Source organism: Acipenser ruthenus, chromosome 23 (assembly GCF_902713425.1).
Source record: "Acipenser ruthenus chromosome 23, fAciRut3.2 maternal haplotype, whole genome shotgun sequence".
Taxonomy (NCBI): Eukaryota; Metazoa; Chordata; class Actinopteri; order Acipenseriformes; family Acipenseridae; genus Acipenser; species Acipenser ruthenus.
The window spans coordinates 13553495-13572576 of NC_081211.1; the positions used below are offsets into that span (position 1 = coordinate 13553495).

A 19082-nucleotide genomic window follows, 5' to 3' on the forward strand; every position below is an offset into this window, starting at 1 on the left:
CCTATCCCTACCACACACAAACCTAAACCTACCACACACAAACCTAACCCTATCCCTACCACACACAAACCTAACCCTACCACACACAAACATAACCCTAATCCTACCACACACAAACCTAACCCTATCCCTACCACACACAAATCTAACCCTACCACACACAAACATAACCCTAATCCTACCACACACAAACCTAACCCTACTACACTCAAACCTAACCCTACCACACACAAACCTATCCCTACCACACACAAACCTAAACCTACCACACACAAACCTATCCCTACCACACACAAACCTAACCCTATCCCTACCACACACAAACCTAACCCTACCACACACAAACCTAACCCTACCACACACAAACCTAACCCTATCACACACAAACCTAACCCTAATCCTACCACACACAAACCTAACCCTACCACACACAAACCTAACCCTACCACACACAAACCTATCCCTACCACACACAAACCTATCCATACCACACACAAACCTAAGCCTATCCCTACCACACACAAAACTATCCCTACCACACACAAACCTAACCCTACCACACACAAACCTATCCCTACCACACACAAACCTAACCCTACCACACACAAACCTAACCCTACCACACACAAACCTATCCCTACCACACACAAACCTAACCCTAACCCTACCACACACAAACCTATCCCTACCACACACAAACCTAACCCTAACCCTACCACACACAAAACTATCCCTACCACACACAAACCTAACCCTACCACACAGAAACCTATCCCTACCACACACAAACCTAACCCTACCACACACAAACCTAACCCTACCACACACAAACCTATCCCTAACACACACAAATCTAACCCTATCCCTACCACACACAAAACTATCCCTACCACACACAAACCTAACCCTACCACACACAAACCTATCCCTACCACACACAAACCTAACCCTACCACACACAAACCTAACCCTAACCCTACCACACACAAACCTAACCCTACCACACACAAACCTAACCCTAACCCTACCACACACAAACCTATCCCTACCACACACAAACCTAACCCTAACCCTACCACACACAAACCTATCCCTACCACACACAAACCTAACCCTATCCCTACCACACACAAACCTAACCCTACCACACACAAACCTAACCCTAACCCTACCACACACAAACCTAACCCTAACCCTACCACACACAAACCTAACCCTAACCCTACCACACACAAACCTATCCCTACCACACACAAACCTAACCCTAACCCTACCACACACAAACCTAACCCTAACCCTACCACACACAAACCTATCCCTACCACACACAAACCTAAACCTAACCCTACCACACACAAACCTAACCCTACCACACACAAACCGAGCAAAATAAAAGGTTTAAATAAAACAAATCACAAACACAAAATATATAAAACACAGGTCAGGCTGGGCAGACTGCCTTCACTGTTCCTATGTGTTTTTTTAAGTTTTCTCTCTCTCTCTCTCTCTCTCTCTCTCTCTCTCTCTCTCTCCCGATTAGCAACAAATTAAATCACCTAATTAATTCAGGAGATGGCCACCTTCTGCACGAGTTTTCTAAATACTGTGTGGATGGGGCTTCCCATCCACGCTACTAAATAATAACAAACAAACGGCTACGCCGTCACTTCAGTAAACAAAACAATAACAAAATACGCGGCGCTTCGCCGTCATATAAATACACTAACTAAATCATAATGCAACAATAATAATAATAATAATAATAATAATAATAATAATAATAATAATAATAATCAAATTCAAAATAACACAGGGGCGGAGGGGGAAACCCTGTTCTAAAATAAACAAACCCTGTACAGGGCTGCTCGCCCTATTACAGGCATAAACTGACAGTTCCCAGCAGACAGGACATTATTTTAAATCTGCTGCTTGATGTTCATGACCGCCTTACAAAAGTAAATGTAACAGACTTTAATAAATGTAAGTTTGTGATTTGGAATCAAATAAAATGTAATCTGGTTAAATTTCAATTATAAGTCATTTCAGTCTTAATTATACTTTATCATTCATAATTGACAATTATATAATAAATAATAATATGAAGTTACAGAAATATGAAATTAACCACAACCATATATATATATATATATATATATATATATATATATATATATATATATATATTGCATTTAAACACAGATTAAAACATCATTTAAACTCTATTTGTTTTTTATTTTAGATTAATTATTTTTCTGATGCAAACCAAGTGTCCTGCAAAGCTTCTAAGGAAATGTCATTTTTTTGTTTTTGTCTACTTAAAAATCAATAAGGTGGCATCACGGAGGTACATTTCTTAAAGGTGAACTACTGTATCTTTTTTCTTATTTTTAACAGTCTACAGTTACTTTCTTAAACTTTTTCCTTGTCTAAATTTATTATTGTAATTTATTGAATTGTAGAAATTGTCTTCACCTCCGTAGTATATTAAATAATCCAAAACAATGTAATTATACGCCTCTCTGAAATATGATTTCTCTGAAAATAAATCTTTCAATGGTCTCTGAAATTAGGTTTTTTACAATTGGGTATCTTTCTTCACTGTCATCCAAGACATGAAAAGTCATCCCACTTTCCTTATCGTATACATGTAGCAATAACAATGTATATAATAATAATATAATACAAGCAACATATTTCATCTTACCTTCAGTACTTTACTGCTTCTAGAAGAAGAGTTGCATGAACTCAGCCAGGGAATTCAGCTATATAGCCTTTCATTCATTTTCACTTTCATATTTCTAGAAATGATCCTTTAGTAGGGAGTGGCTTCCTGGAACAGTAACTCCAGTAACTGCATTAAAAACCAGGCCATTTTTTTGCAGTTTCAAAATGTAAAATAATATGTATACATTGTTTTCTGTTCTGAACTATTACAAATGTTGTTTAGCAAAGTGCTAAGTGCTGATTCAGATTTGTGCCAGCTTAATGTGTCCCATTGGTCATGGGAATTTTAGCAAAAATGCCAAAAGGGTTCTTTTCTTTGTACTGTATTTTTATTCTTTTATTCAAAGCATTCTGCAGGATAGTTTTACAGTTCTTCTGTACCAATCTAAAATAACAGTGATTATAACTGTGCTTTCTACTGTACAGTATGTGGATGAAGGTGTTGCAAACGTCATTGAAAGACCCCTTTCAAAGAACGTAGTAGTCTGTGTAGTATTAACATTATTACCAAACCTTGAAAGAAAATGCATTAAACAATCTTGTTTCCTTTCCTTAATGTAATTTTGTGTGGTTGGTGATTGTAAGGGTTAGAGCTTCTGCCCCCTTGATGCTCAATAAAGGTTTTAACGAGCAGCTACTTTTTGTCTTTGCTTCGTCTTCCAGCTGGGAGCTGGAAGGCGGTGCTGCCAGGGAAGCCGACCAGGAGGCAAGCGCCGACCTTGGGCTGGAGCAGTTGATGGCTGAGATAGACAAGCTGCAGGTCAAGGTGGGGCAGCAGCTTGGCAACTGCCAGACAGAGGCAGCCCAGCAGTCGACGGGGGACGAACAGAGCCCATGCCGGGCACCCGCTCCAGCAGCCCAGGGAAGATGATGCCTGGACGGAGCACCCACTACTGCTGGCAGACAATGGTGGACAGCCACCAGTCGATCCATGGCAGACAGGCAGCATCATCAAGGCGGGTAGGTATGACTTCACCCTGGGAGGCTTACTTAGCAAAGTTCAACATAGTAGCAGGGGTGAATGGTGGCTTGCCTAAGGAACTGAAAGTGGGAGACTTAGCAGGAACTTTAGAAGGGCCTGCTCTTCAAATACTGCTAGATTTAGACACAGGACATCACAAAGACTTTTTGACAGAGAAAGAATGAATCTTGGTTATAAATCTCCCTGTGAGGGTGTTGTGCAAAGGGAGCAGTGCCCTGGACCGGATGGTCTGACAATTCATTCCAAGGGAGAGGTAGAAGTCAGCCATCTAGAAAGGAGCCGGAGCTATGGTACACCAAGTTATCGCCCCAGAAGGGAAGCGATGTGGCAGGCGCGGATTGGAGGAGTCTCCCTGGAGTAGGCCTTCGCTCATGCTGAGCGATTGAGGATGTGTTTGGGAAGGGAGAGGGCCCTAAGTCACTCACGACACCGGTACAGCTTCTTGCCCCCACGACCAGGCCATCTCAACGGGATGGGAGTGTGCGGATCTGGGAACTCATGGAAGTTCCAAGAAACGGGCTGTTTGTAATGGAGATGGGAACCTAATTCAAACACACCCGTGCTAAAATAAAAAGGGTCTGATGTGGGTGGTGTGACTCTTTGACTATATGTGGCAGTGTGCCCTGCCCCTGTGTGTGTTTTGTGTTTTATGTTGTATGTGGCATGTAAATGTTGTCTGTTATATGTGGATATAGTGGTGCATGGGATATAAATTGTGCTATGTAGCACAAGTGTTGTAATATGTATTTAGTCATGGGGATTGCACAATCACTTCATGTGCAGATAAAATGTGTATTAGTATGTGAGCACGGGAAGTGCACAGATTAGTTGACATGCTGGGATTCAAGTGAATAATTAATTAGCAATTGAATCCCGGCACAATTGTATCTATAGAGGCACGAAGCACTCACTCGGGGTTGTGTGTTCAGGGCGAAAGAACGGGAGAGAGTGAGGAGAATTAAACATAAACAACTGCTATGAGTGCTGGAGGGCCAGCATGATACTTGTTCGTATAGTGTTCATCCCTGTTTGTGAGTGTCTGTCTGTTTTTGCCACAGTGCGGTTTTGTTTTGTGTCAAGTGTTTTTCGTTTGTTCATCTGTTTTATTTTGTGTATTATTAAACAGCGCAGAAACGCATTCACCATATCAACTCGCAGTGCTGTGTTTGTCTTCCGGGTGTGACGTCACCGCTCAGAACACATTGCCACATTATATTAATGGTGATGGAGCCCAATGTGCTGCTAGGGATTGCTGCCAGTTTAGAGCAGTGGTGCACAAACTTTTTATATGGAGCCCCCTTTTCTTAGCATACATTACATTTAATGTAAATAGCATATATTTTCCAAGATTTAAACACAGAAAGTCCAGACTTAGCTAAATACATAAATGTTAACAAACACATTCTTAAAAGTTTTGAAATGTGTACTTTCAGATATAATGTATAAATATTGAAAACGCGTTTCACAAATTCAACATTTAAAATACGTCTTTACATCTTTTTTTTTAGCTGGCGAGTCAACATTTAGCTGACAAGTTAAATCTGGGTTTTGAGCAAATAAATCTGAATTTAAATATTTTTTTTTACACTTAGCGATTCAACATTTAGCTAACAGATAAGTCTGAAAAACATTATTGTTCAGCAATTAAAAGTGCAGTGCGAAAAATGACGGATTGGCAGGAGCACGTTTCGGAGGACGCGTGTTCCAACCGAGTCGGCAGGGGGGTTGTGAGCGGTGAGCAAAGGATATAGATAATAATTGGGGATACAAAATTGGTGAGAAAAACCGGGGTAAAAAATTGGCGATGACTAAATATATGAAAAAAAAAACAAAAAACAAACAGATGGAGTCAGCGAGTTTCGGACTGTCGGAAGACACTTGATATTCAGAACCCTTTGAAGAGGTCGCTTTATCTGTTACAGTCAGACAGTCGTCAAGCGCTCATGCCAAAAGGTTTGAATGGCAGTGTGACAGGATGCGAGTGACGTGGTGCAATAAATACAATGTCCAAACCAGATTCTCCTAAAATGTCCGTGATTTATTTAATAAAGTTTAAGAAACAAAATAACAAAAATAACAAAAGAAAAACACTTCTAATCCACGATCCTCCGTGCACGAAAACTGTGCTCTGTAATTCCAGGGATTGTGGTGAGTGGTTGGTGCCGTGCTCTGAGGGAAGTGCTCCGGGGATTGTGCTGGCTCAGTGGCTGCAGCCCCTCGCTCCTACTCCTCCGCTGTAAAGACAAACACAGACAGCATGTAACACAAAACAAAACGAGAACAGCTCCGACTGGTGGCTCATTTCTCTCAGCGCAAAAGCCCAGGTACTGACGTAGCTGCTTCCCCTTTGTACCCAGCAAACTCCTCCCTGCAGTCAGCGCGTCGCCATGGTTTCTCCAATAGAGGGCTGCCCCGCAGCTGACCGCAATGGAATCGTCCTGAGTACTTGCAGCTACGCACCCCTCCTAATATGGTCACCTTCCGGTTTCCACCTACCACCGAGGTGGCAGATCTAGGAGGCAGCATACCCTCACCTTTACACAGCACCCTTTCTAGTTGGGAGGGAGATTTACAGTATTGATCCTTTCTCTCTTTATCACAGGCAGCCACGAATTGATCTTTTGTTTTAGACTTTGATTGACAACAAGGCTAGTAATGAATAGAGTCAGTATTGTTTAAAATTGTTATAGAGTTAAACAAATATATTTTAAAAAAACGTTTCTGCACTATTAAATCTTGTTTAAAAATACAAGTAAGTTGTTTGTGGTAAAATTCAAATATACACACACACAAAATGTATTTATGATGGCAAATATTTGGACTTTTTTTTTGGTTACTCCGTTCCCGTGCCGAAACCATTCCTCACCCCAACCCCGGGTAAAATAAAATGATTTCTACGGTGTCCGAGAAGTGCAAAGAGGTAGTGAATCTACACAGAGATGCAGCTGCAACCAGGGGACTGAAACTGGGCCACATAAAAAAAGGCAAGAGCATTGTTTAGAAAGTTCAATTTTATGCCAGAAATGACATTAAATGAACTGCATATACATTGCCAGGGCTATTATGACTGTATTATTTTGTAAATACATCAAATAAAGATGTTGTGTCGTTTTTGCTTTTTATTTTTAAGCACCTTGATGGTATTGATGTATCTCTCCATTTCTTTTTGAAACAAAATCAAATGTAGTTTATGTTCTATTTGGTAGTGTTGATGTTCTGTTAACTTTTCAAAAATGTAAAACATGGACCTGGATATTATATAAATAATGTATAGCTGGTTCACTGTGTATCACCAGGGAGTAATACCTTATCTAGGTTTTGGGGACAGTGGAGCCTTGAGAGCGAACCTAGATATGCTGTTACCCCTGGTTATACACACTGAATCAGCTATTATTTTTTGTAATATATGATCAGAGTCTGACAAATATGCGCCTTGCGTTTCGTGGGAGAGCTACATTTTTCGGTCGGGGGAAGGGAGATGCAGATAGTAGGATGCAGCTCTGGGAGCAGGAAGAACTTGGAAAAAAACTGAGTTTGCCAATGATTGTGGCAATAATCATAACATTGTCCAAGGAGTGTGGTAAATTGAGAAACGCTGTGAAACTGCACCCTTATGGAAAAAACATATATATTTTAATATATGGTAGAAAAGTATGATCCTTATATTTTTCATATATAGAAATTGGCCCCTTTTTTATATATTTAAATATATATGGGTGTGGGTATTCACTGACACGGGAGACAGAAGTGTATTTGACAACACTGCACAGGTGCCCAGTTTTATTTATTACTTTTGGGGTTTTTTTCAAGTGCTTTAGTTTAGCCTGCAGAGGGCGCTGTTGTCCGTGGCCTGAATACCAGCGATGGTAGACAGGTCCACAGAAATACCTACAGGTAAACAAACCCGCTGACACACTCACAGGTGCTCTCAAATAATAATAACAAAAGGCAAAATCAAAAAGAGAAAATAAAACACAGTAATCAAAAACTACAAAGAAAAGGTGCTGCATTCGGCAGCGTTACCCCGACCGTCGCTACCCCCATGGCCCGGGTCCCTGTCCTACACTTTACCGCTCCCTCAGCCTGCTTTTTATGCACTTATAGGGTCTGCCCAATGTTTCCCCACTATCAATATTTTTTTTAATTTTCTTCTTTGGGTTTCTTTTTCCCACTGTTCTCGGTCCTGGAACAGAGCTTCCACTAGCTCGTTGTTTCGTCTTACAGGGCCAGCAATCCCCCCAAGGCCTGCCTCTCAGCCACTCAGAGAGAGTGAAAGCCCACACACCCTCTCTCCCACCTCTCTGTGTCACTGCCATGACTGACCAGCAATATTGCAAGGCTGCTGCCCTCCTCCTGCAGCACTATAAACGCACCAGAAGAGTCAGCACAGATCTCCCCCATGTTACAATGGAATATATTTAAAATATATTTTAGTCCATATATTTATTTTATATGTTGAAAATATATGGTACAACATATATTTTCATCAGTCTGTAATCCATATCCGACCCATCGGTGTGGAGGATGAATCTCTTGGTGAAATCTGGTGTGATGAGGGTGGGGGCCTGGCAGAGTGTCTGCTTGATAGTATCAAACGCCCCCTGACATTCTACTGACCATTTAATTGAATTTGGTGCGCTCTTTTTGGTGAGGTCTAAAGGAATTGAACACTGTGGCATACTGGGGGATGAATCTAAGGTAATAACAGGATAACCCCAGCAGAGACCTCACCTGAGCCTTGGTTTTGGGGATTGCCGCGTCCACCAAAGCCTGGACCTTGGTGACGACGGGTTTCACCCTTCCATTCCCCATTACAAATCCCAAATATTGTGTCTCTGTTTTGGCAAATGCATATTTTCTCAAATTAGCAGTCAGCCGGGCTACCCTTAGAGACTGAAGGACGGCCATGATCCTAGCCAAATGCTCTCATCAGGTGGAACTGTAAATAACCACATTGTCAATATACGCTGCCGCATATTAACGATATGGCTGTAAAACCTGGTCCATCAATCTCTGAAAGGCAGCGGGCGCACCATGAAGCCCAAACAGCATGGTTGTGAAATGGAACAGCCCTTCTGGTGTTGAAAATGCAGTTTTCTCTCTAGAACTGCTGGTTAAGGGGATCTGCCAGTATCCCTTCGTCAGAAGAGGTTGGTGCCATCCTTTTTGCCCACTATCATAATTGGACTGCATCACTCGCTCCTGGAAGGCTCAATCACCCCAAGTTCAAGCATCACCCATACCTCTTTGCTAATGCCACTACGTTGACTTTCTGGGATCCGGTAAGGTCTTTCTCATACTGTGACACCTGAGGGAGAGATAATGTCATATTCAACAAGGTTAGTTCTACCGGCAAGACAGAAATAACATCGCTGAACGCAGCTCTCATTGCTGATCTGGAAATAACTGTTCCCCCATCGAAATGTCTTTAGTGCTAGAGGTCTCTAGACCGGGACCTAAATCATCCTCTACTTCGCCTGATGTTATAAATAAGGCCTCCCTTGCCTGCCAGGGTTTTAAAAAATGTACACGATAAATTTCTCGTTCATTACGACGATCGGGCTGTCTAATTTCATAATTCACCTCTCCTATAGCCTGAATCACCTCATATGGCCCCTGCCATTTAGCACATAATTTCGATTCTGATGAAGGAAGAAGCATTACTTTTCCTAGTCGAAAGGTTTGAATTCTTGCGTTTTTATTGTAATGCTGCTGTTGTCGGTGCTGAGCCACTTTGAGATTGTCCTGGGCCAAACGACCAACCAAATCCTGGCGATCTCTCAGTAGGAGCACATGCTGCACTACATTTTTGGACGAGCCTTTGTGCTCTTCCCACCCCTCTCTCAACAGATCGAGGATGCCACGAGGCTGTCGGCCATACAAGAGCTCGAAGGGGAACCTTGTCAAACTCTGCGGCACCTCTCTCACTGCAAAAAGTAGGTAGGGGAGAAGCGATGCCCAATGCTTTTGCTCTTGGTTTACAAATCATCTCAGCATCTGCTTTAAGGTCTGATTGAAAAGCTCCACTAAACCATTTGTCTGTGGATGATAAACAGATGTCCTTATGGGATGTATTTTTAATATTTTGTACACTTGCTGTAACATGTTAGACAGAAACTTAGTTCCATGATCAGTCAGGATTTCCTTGGGGATCCCTACTCTCTCCATAATCTGCAATAATTCTTTGGCAATCGCAGCTGCACTAGTGGACCTCAATGGAACTGCTTCCAGGTAACGCATTGCATAATCTACCACCACTAATATACGTGTATACCCGGAATCAGAAGGTAGCAAAGGGCTTCATCACTTCATTATGAAGCCCTACCCAATAAAATCAAACCAATATCCGTTCCTTCATTTTATCAGATCCGAGGTGCCCCGCAAAAGGGATATCATGCGCCAGCGACCTCAAGCCGACAAAACGGGGGAACTATCAATTGTGTTACAGGCTGTCCTGTGCCTGTGGCTATGTTTACCCTATTCAATAATTGCCCCTTAATAATGAAGTGCGGAAATATTAGCGCCCCAACTCCTTCAACATCCCTACCTTCAATAGAACGGACCTGTCCTCAAGTGTGCACTAGTAAGGGGTCGTTGTGTTGGCCCCACACTATGTCCGTGCTTAAGTGCTACATGTCCGGTATATTGAGAGGGGCTGGAGTAGCATCTGCCCTAGATGGCCCAGTAACCTCGCCCTCTTGGTCTCACTGCGTTCCGACCCCCTTTGACTGGCATTTGTTACCATTGGAGCATTCTTCCACCAGACACCTCGTCTCATTAATGCTCCCTCCCATTTTCTGATCCGTCTCTATTTGTTTGTTTTTCTTGGATGAAAAAGGGGGGAAAACATTTCAGTTTGAAAGGGAAAAACATCACCAATTATTTTCTTCTTTCTTTTCTGCCACGTTTATGTGTGTGTGCGGTCGAGACTGACATTAATTTCACCAATTCATTATAGTTTGGCCAATCTCGGCCCAGAATTACTGGGTGTGGTAGCCTTTCTGCCACCCCAACTACTAGGTGACATTTTATCAGTCCTACCAATAAGTATACTTTGACCGTGGGGTATGTCGCTGTGTCTCCATGGATACAAGAGATAGCCACCTGACACACCACCTAAGAGAGTTGCCTTAATTAAGGTCTGCCCACACCCTGTGTCCATTAATGCGTGGGTTTTCACATTTCCCAAAATCACATTAACAATACAAGGCCCCTCGCTTACCCGCTTCTGATACCCAATTGCACGTCACCATGTCACACACCATCGCAGATGGGCATGACTTGGCTTGGTGTCCTGGCTGGTGGCATATAAAACAGGTAGGGGAAAATAAGGGATCAGAGGTTAACTATCTGTCCCGTTGCTGGTATGGCAACGGAGCAGGGGCAGCAACTCTACCCCAGCTGGGGGTCAACCTTGGCCTCCATTGAGGGGAGGTAAGGTTGCCCATTGGGGTCGGCAGTCTAGGAGGTCTCTGACCCAGTCCCGGTGATGGTGGAGCAGAGAGAAGAGGTGGTACTCGGCTGCTCCGTTGTGCTGGATTGGTGAGTAGGCTGGCCTGGGCAGAAACTAGGGAGTCCTTGAAATCTACAGCGAGTTTCACAGCCTCTTCTAGGTTGTCGGGGTTGTGGTGCCGTATCCACTCCTGTGTTTCAGCGCCAACCACATGGCAGAACTGCTCAACCACGATTGCCTCGCCCATTTCCATACTTGTTTTCTGGGTGGAGTTGAGCCAGTGCACCATGTGATCACACAACTTTTGTGCAACAACCCTGGGGTGTGTATCCGGGGACCTCTTGTACTCGTGAAGCCGTACTCTGTGTGTTTCCCCCGTGATGTTCAGGCGGCACAGAATGGCTTGCTTTACCAGGTCGTAGTGGGCAGCTTCGTCGTCCGTCATGGCCTGGTAGCCTCCTTGATCAGACAGGGTCCCAGCTGGCTTGCCCAGAATTCCTTGGGCCATTACGTGGTGGTAGCCAGCCGCTCAAAAGCGACCAGGTAAGCCTCTGGGTCATCCTCCACCATCATCTTTTGGCTGTGTGGTCCAGTGGTTAAAGAAACGGGCTTGTAACCAGGAGGTCCCCGGTTCAAATCCCACCTCAGCCACTGACTCATTGTGTGACCCTGAGCAAGTCACTTAACCTCCTTGTGCTCCGTCTTTCGGGTGAGACGTAATTGTAAGTGACTCTGCAGCTGATGCATAGTTCACACACCCTAGTCTCTGTAAGTTGCCTTCGATAAAGGCGTCTGCTAAATAAACAAATAATAATAATAATAATAATAATAATAATCTTTTGTGTCCTGGCCTTTGGGGCCATCATCACAGGGCCTGCTGGTGCAGTGAGCTGTATCGTCAGCCCGACCCTCTCAGCGCTGCAAGTGATGCGTGATCCATCCCTTTGTATCTTATTGCAAAGTGGTTAACAGTGTACAGGTGCAGGTAATGCAGTGATTAATGAACGGACAGACAATGATAATCCAGGTGCAATGATGGGCTTGTAACCAGGAGGTCCCCGGTTCAAATCCCACCTCAGCCACTGACTCATTGTGTGACCCTGAGCAAGTCACTTAACCTCCTTGTGCTCCGTCTTTCGGGTGAGACGTAATTGTAAGTGACTCTGCAGCTGATGCATAGTTCACACACCCTAGTCTCTGTAAGTCGCCTTGGATAAAGGCGTCTGCTAAATAAACAAATATAATAATAAATAATAATAATAATAATATTTTTACAATCCAATTGGTCTGATGACCCAAATACAGTGGTAAAGAATAAACAATGATAATGAGAAGCAATACAGCAGCGTGGACTGCTTTATTGTAATCCACAGGTTTGGTCCCGAATTAATAAACAGTCACATTTCCTAAACACCCACACGTAACACAAAACACAAACGCAAGCCCACAGTGAGTGCTAAAGTGCTCATGGTGCAATTACAGTTCTCCGTGACATAGTGTCTGGGTTTAGTGCTGGTCTTTGGCGACAGCTCCGGATTGTGTTAGCCGTCTAAATAACAAACAAGTACAATTTAGAAACGACAAACAAAACAAACAAAACCCTCATGGTTCACAACACAGGTCTCCTGTCGGTTTAGCTTTAACCATTACAAACAAACACTCCATCATGACCCCTTGGTTAATGAGTGCAACAGCTCCTCCAATCCATGGCTGCCACATCGTTTCCCTTCCGGGTCGATGATTTAGTGTACCAGAGCTCCGCCCCCTTTCTGGATGACCAACTTCAGCCTAACAATGGGAATGAATTGTCTGGCCATCCAGTCCAGGGCACTCTGTTCCCTTTACACAGCGCCGTCACAGGTTGGGAGGGACATGTATCGCCAAGAATCATTTTTTCTCTGTCACACACTTTTATCCCAAAGCCTATAGCCAGCATCTAACAAACCTGTCTTAACCCTTAGCGGTCCATTTATTCAGCGCGTCTCAGGCGCGTCAGGTCCAATTTATTTTCACACGCGCAGTTTATTTTAGATGCACTGTTTAAAAGTATTTTTTTCACAGTAAAACAGGTTTAAAAGGCACTGCATATCAACAGGACACTCAGTACTACATCTCCAGCCCTGCCCCGCCCCGCCCCTTGTTCGCTGTATTTTTCACATACCTTTTTGGAATTGGTTTAGCCCCCTTAGCAATATTGATTTCCATCTCTCTCTTGGCCTTTTCTAACTTCCTTTTTGACTTGTGTTTTCAGTTCCAAGTACTCTTTCAGTGTACTTTGTTTTTGGTCCCTTTTAAACGCTTTGTAAAGTGCCTTTTTTCGCTGAACATTTTTTTTAATTGACCTATTTTACCATTTTGGCCATTTTGTTTTAGATTTAGATTTGTCTACTTTTGGGAAGCAATTGTTTTGTGCCTCTAGTACAACATTTCTAAAAAACAGCCATCCTTTTTCTGTGGATGTTTTCTCTATTTTACTCCAGTCTACTTCTGTTAGTCTCTGTTTCATACCTTCATAGTTTGCTTTTCTAAAATTGTAAACCTAAGCATTTCATGAGGTTTTTAACTAGAGGTACCGGCGCTATGACTGCATGCCCAGAGGTTCCCCGGCACAAATTAAGCACTGCATGCACGCCCCTTACCTACCTAAGCTATAGTGGCGTGGCATAAGAACAAAAGAACATAAGAAAGTTTACAAACGAGAGGAGGCCATTCAGCCCATCTTGCTCGTTTGGTTGTTAGTAGCTTATTGATCCCAGAATCTCATCAAGCAGCTTCTTGAAGGATCCCAGGGTGTCAGCTTCAACATTACTGGGGAGTTGGTTCCAGACCCTCACAATTTTCTGTGTAAAAAAGTGCCTCCTATTTTCTGTTTTGAATGCCCCTTTATCTAATCTCCATTTGTGACCCCGGGTCCTTGTTTCTTTCTTCAGGTCAAAAAAGTCTCCTGGGTCGACATTGTCTATACCTTTTAGGATTTTGAATGTTTGAATCAGATCGCCGCGTAGTCTTCTTTGTTCAAGACTGAATAGATTCAATTCTTTTAGCCTGTCTGCATACGACATGCCTTTTAAACCCGGGATAATTCTGGTTGCTCTTCTTTGCACTCTTTCTAGAGCAGCAATATCCTTTTTGTAACAAGGTGACCAGAACTGAACACAATATTCTAGGTGAGGTCTTACTAATGCATTGTAAAGTTTTAACATTACTTCCCTTGATTTTAATTCAACACTTCTCACAATATATCCAAGCATCTTGTTGGCCTTTTTTTATAGCTTCCCCACATTGTCTAGATGAAGACATTTCTGAGTCAACATAAACTCCTAGGTCTTTTTCATAGTTCCCTTCTTCAATTTCAGTATCTCCCATATGATATTTATAATGCACATTTGTATTGCCTGCATGCAGTACCTTACACTTTTCTCTATTAAATGTCATTTGCCATGTGTCTGCCCAGTTCTGAATGCTGTCTACATCATTTTGAATGACCTTTGCTGCTGCAACAGTGTTTGCCACTCCTCCTATTTTTGTGTCATCTGCAAATTTAACAAGTTTGCTTACTATACCAGAATCTAAATCATTAATGTAGATTAGGAATAGCAGAGGACCTAATACTGATCCCTGTGGTACACCACTGGTTACCTCGCTCCATTTTGAGGTTTCTCCTCTAATCAGTACTTTCTGTTTTCTACATGTTAACCACTCCCTAATCCATGTGCATGCATTTCCTTGAATCCCTACTGCATTCAGTTTGAGAATTAATCTTTTATGCGGGACTTTGTCAAAAGCTTTCTGAAAGTCTAAATAAACCATGTCGTATGCTTTGCAATTATCCATTGTCAATGTTGCATCCTCAAAAAAGTCAAGCAGGTTAGTTCGACACGATCTCCCTTTCCTAAAACCATGCTGACTGTCTCCCAGGATATTGTTACTATATAGGTAATTTTCCATTTTAGATCTTATTATAGTTTCCATAAGTTTACATATAATTGAAGTCAGGCTTATTGGTCTGTAGTTACCTGGTTCGGTTTTATCTCCCTTTTTGTGGCTTGGTATTACGTTTGCTATTTTCCAGTCTGCCGGTACAACCCCTGTGTCAAGAGACTTTTGCATGATCTTGGTTAGCGGTTTGTAAATAACTTCTTTCATGTCTTTGAGTACTATTGGGAGGATCTCATCCGGCCCAGGGGATTTGTTTATTTTAAGAGCTCCTAGTCCCTTTAACACTTCTGCCTCTGTTATGCTAAAGTTATTTAAAATTGGATAGGAACAGGTTGACATGTGGGGCATGCTGTCTGTGTCCTCCTCTGTAAAATCCTGTGAAAAGTAATCATTTAATATATTTGCTTTTTTTTAATTCATCTATGATTTTGCCATTTGTGTCTCTTAGACATTTAACCTCCTCTTTGAATGTTCTCTTGCTGTTATAATATTGGAAAAACATCTTGGAATTGGTTTTAGCCCCCTTAGCAATATTGATTTCTATCTCTCTCATGGCCTTTCTAACTTCCTTTTTGACTTGTGTTTGCAGTTCCAAGTACTCTTTCTGTGTACTTGGTTTTTGGTCCCTTTTAAACGCTCTGTAAAATGCCTTTTTTCGCTGAATATTTTTTTTAATTGATCTATTAAACCATTTTGGCCATTTTTTTCAGATTTAGATTTGTCTACTTTTGGGATGTAATTGTTTTGCGCCTCTAGTACATTTTTAAAAAACAGCCATCCTTTTTCTGTGGATGTTTTCTCTATTTTACTCCAATCTACTGCTGTTAGTTGACTTTGAAACCACACTCACTATAGCGCTTCAGTGGCGGTATAGCCTTTCACACAAGCAATTATGATGGTTCTGTGGCGGTATAGGCGATTCACCCTTGCACTTGTTAGTAATTGTCTGTGTGATTTGTACCTGCACTGCACTCACCTGTATCCACTCACCACTTTGCCACACTTGGTTGTCAGAAGAGGGATGGATTACGCAGCACTGTCGGCACTGCTGGAGCAGCTGGACAGCAGATGGGAGGCTGAGGAGAGACGAGAGAGGAGAGGTACACAGCGATGATCCAGAGGGTCGGGCAGCGATACCGCCCACAGTATCAGTGGGACCTACCATGACAACGCCGCTCAATACAACCTGGTAAAGCTGGCCTTTCTCCGCCGTCTCAACATTATGGAGGAAACTCACCGGGTGAGGCTCAGGGAGTACAAGAGATCCCCGAATACACATCCCAGGGTGGTCGCGCAAAAACTCTGTGACCACATGTTACACTGGCTCAACCCTGCTCAGAAAAGAAGCGCCCAGATGGGCGAGACCATAGTGATTGAGCAGTTTTGCCATGTGGTCGGCGCCGAGACTCAAGCATGGATACGGTGCCACAACCCCGACATCCTGGAGCAGGCAGTGAAACTCGCTGAGGACTTCGAGGACTCTCTGGCATCAGCCCAGTCCAGGCTACTCACAGCTCCAACACCGCGGAGCATCTGAGCACCACCCCCTCTCTCTGCACCTCCACCCCCACCACCAGGACCGGCTCAACAACCTTCTATAGTGCCGGCCCCAATGGGCAACCTTGCCTCCCCTCCATGGAGACCAAGGTTGGCCCCCAGCTGGCTGACTTTTTCGACCTAAAAAAAGAAACAAGGACCAGGGGTCACAAATGGAGATTAGATAAAGGTGCATTCAAAACAGAAAATAGGAGGCACTTTTTTACGCAGAGAATTGTGAGAGTCTGGAACCAACTCCCCAGTAATGTTGTTGAAGCGGACACCCTGGGATCCTTCAAGAAGCTGCTTGATGAGATTCTGGGATCAATAAGCTACTAACAACCAAACGAGCAAGATGGGCCGAATGGCCTCCTCTCATTTGTAACCATTCTTATGTTCTTAAGTTCTTATGTCTGATGTGTATTGATTACACCTATAGAATGCACTAATTAGTCAAGTCGGTTGAGGGGTGTGTGTGTGTGTAATAAGCCTGTTAAGGGCTTCGAGGGGTTATGGGACATCATAGGCCTTGAAACCGTAGGTCGAGTGGCCTCTGATGTCCCAAAACAGGTCTGTGAAAGCAGACAACAGCAGAAGTATGTTGTTAAGCAAAAAAGTAAGGGGATTGCCAGACTACTGCTGTTGGCTATAATTCGTAAATGAATAAACCATGTTTCCAGTCACGTAAGCATGTTTGTAAGGGTATAAATACTTAGAGATGATTATCTGAGACACATCTAGACATCCAGCTCCTCTCCGACCATCGTGGAGGTTCGCCTTGGTGAGCTCCCAATATTACACGTACTATGGCCAACTATCTAAATATTGTTTTAAACTACTGACCACATTATACATGCCTAATGTTAATGTTTGCAAATGCATATAATCTTTGAAACTTAGTATTAATAAATGTTCATCTGTATTTAAGTTTTAATTATGAGTCATTCAAGTCTTAATTATACCTTATTTAATACCTAATTTAACCACACATTCCTTACAATATTTTCATTCCTTATTTTCATATGGTTAAAAACACAATGATTGTCAAAGTATATATTCGCCCACCAGTTGGTTCACGAGTATTTTTAGATTAATAATGTGATCGTTTTATTTATTGTGACATTTCGGTTTTGAGACCAGCTGCGTGTCAAATATTTTCCGGGGAATCAGGGTTTTAATTTTGTATTTTAAAGAGGAATCCAATAGTAATATGTGTCATTGTATACTAGCGATTTTAAGTAACTTTCTTTGTGTCCTTCTCGGTGCATTACCGTGAGTTTGCAACCCCTGGTTTAAATGCTGTGTTGCACACTTTATTTATAATGAAACAAATATACCAAAAATATATAAAATTCCTTCATAAACAGACATGTACACTTTGTATCTGAGCTATAAGAGGATGCCATATTGTCCTCTCCCCCTTGCAAGTGGATTGATTCATTGGTAAATTGGCCAACCAATCAGCCCAGTAGAACAGACCAGTAGAAATTATTGCTAACAACTGTTGTGTTATGCCTTGCATTTATGGTCAAATCCATCAAAAAGGGAGCAACTAAAATGAATGGGCTCTGTAAAGGATTCCAAAACACTTCAGTTTAACACAGGTTTGGGTTTTGTCCACACTTTTAATAATGATTTTCTGTTACACAAACATCTTAAGATAGATAATAACTCATACACAGTACACATTTCAAAAACTGCTAAACTATATTGTTTTCAAATCCATTGTAAGATCTTTTCTTCGATTTAACATACATTTGTTCAGCATCAGGGTGGGGATATTTATGATCACAGCAGTTAGATCATTGGAATAGAACATAAGAAAATTAACAAATGAGAATTCAGCCCATCTATGCTCTTTTTTTAACATGTCATATTTTTGCTAAACGTCTAAAGTGGTTCATACTTCGGCTATGCATCTCACATTGTTTGTGGATTTCATTGGTAAAGTCATCTATCAATCAAATGTGGTAGACAAGGCAGCTATTTCAATCAATGGAAACTGTAAATATTGAGAGTAGCCAATGGTTGAATTTACTATGGCATTCTGTTATGTAGGATTCTAATCCATCTCATTACAGCAAAACATGTACATGCATTGGCAATCAAGTGGACTGCATGCCAGCAAGTTTAACAACAACAAGGTGCAATGCATCCATTGTAGGGACAAACAATGTTCCATTTCACTCTGTACAAAGATCATTTCTATATTTAGATGTTCTTATAACCAAAGGAACATTACCTTTATTTGTATTTTTACATTCATTTAAGAGGCTATACATTCCACATTTAACATCCAGCAGCATCTTTTTTCTTCAGATTTTCACTTACGTCATCAATTGCTGTCTTGATGCTGTAGAATACAGTAATAATTCAAATTAGAACAAAATGCTACATAGAAAGCTGTAACATTTTACTGCAGTTTCCTTTAGAATATTTAGTACTGCG

At 42.1% G+C, this 19082-nt stretch overlaps 1 protein-coding gene and 1 long non-coding RNA gene across 3 annotated transcripts in view; both read right to left on the reverse strand.

Moving 5' to 3' along the window:
- Window positions 1-5723: 5723 nt before the first annotated feature.
- LOC131699583 (uncharacterized) lies at window positions 5724-13245 on the reverse strand. Of its 2 annotated transcripts, XR_009308198.1 has the most exons (3): window positions 10929-13245; window positions 8950-10530; window positions 5724-5940 (listed from the first exon to the last, which is right to left on the reverse strand). It is a non-coding gene; the product is annotated as an uncharacterized LOC131699583 (long non-coding RNA). The 2 variants fall into 2 exon arrangements; XR_009308197.1 differs by having other exon boundaries at window positions 8950-13245.
- A 4983-nt stretch (window positions 13246-18228) lies between these two features.
- The window catches only part of LOC117413108 (legumain-like), a 43457-nt gene continuing 42603 nt past the window's right edge, over window positions 18229-19082 (reverse strand). Inside the window, exon 6 of the mRNA XM_058996639.1 lies at window positions 18229-18987. Coding sequence (XP_058852622.1) covers window positions 18924-18987 — 64 coding nt within the window. The 3' untranslated portion in view covers window positions 18229-18923. The remainder of the gene's footprint in view (window positions 18988-19082) is intronic.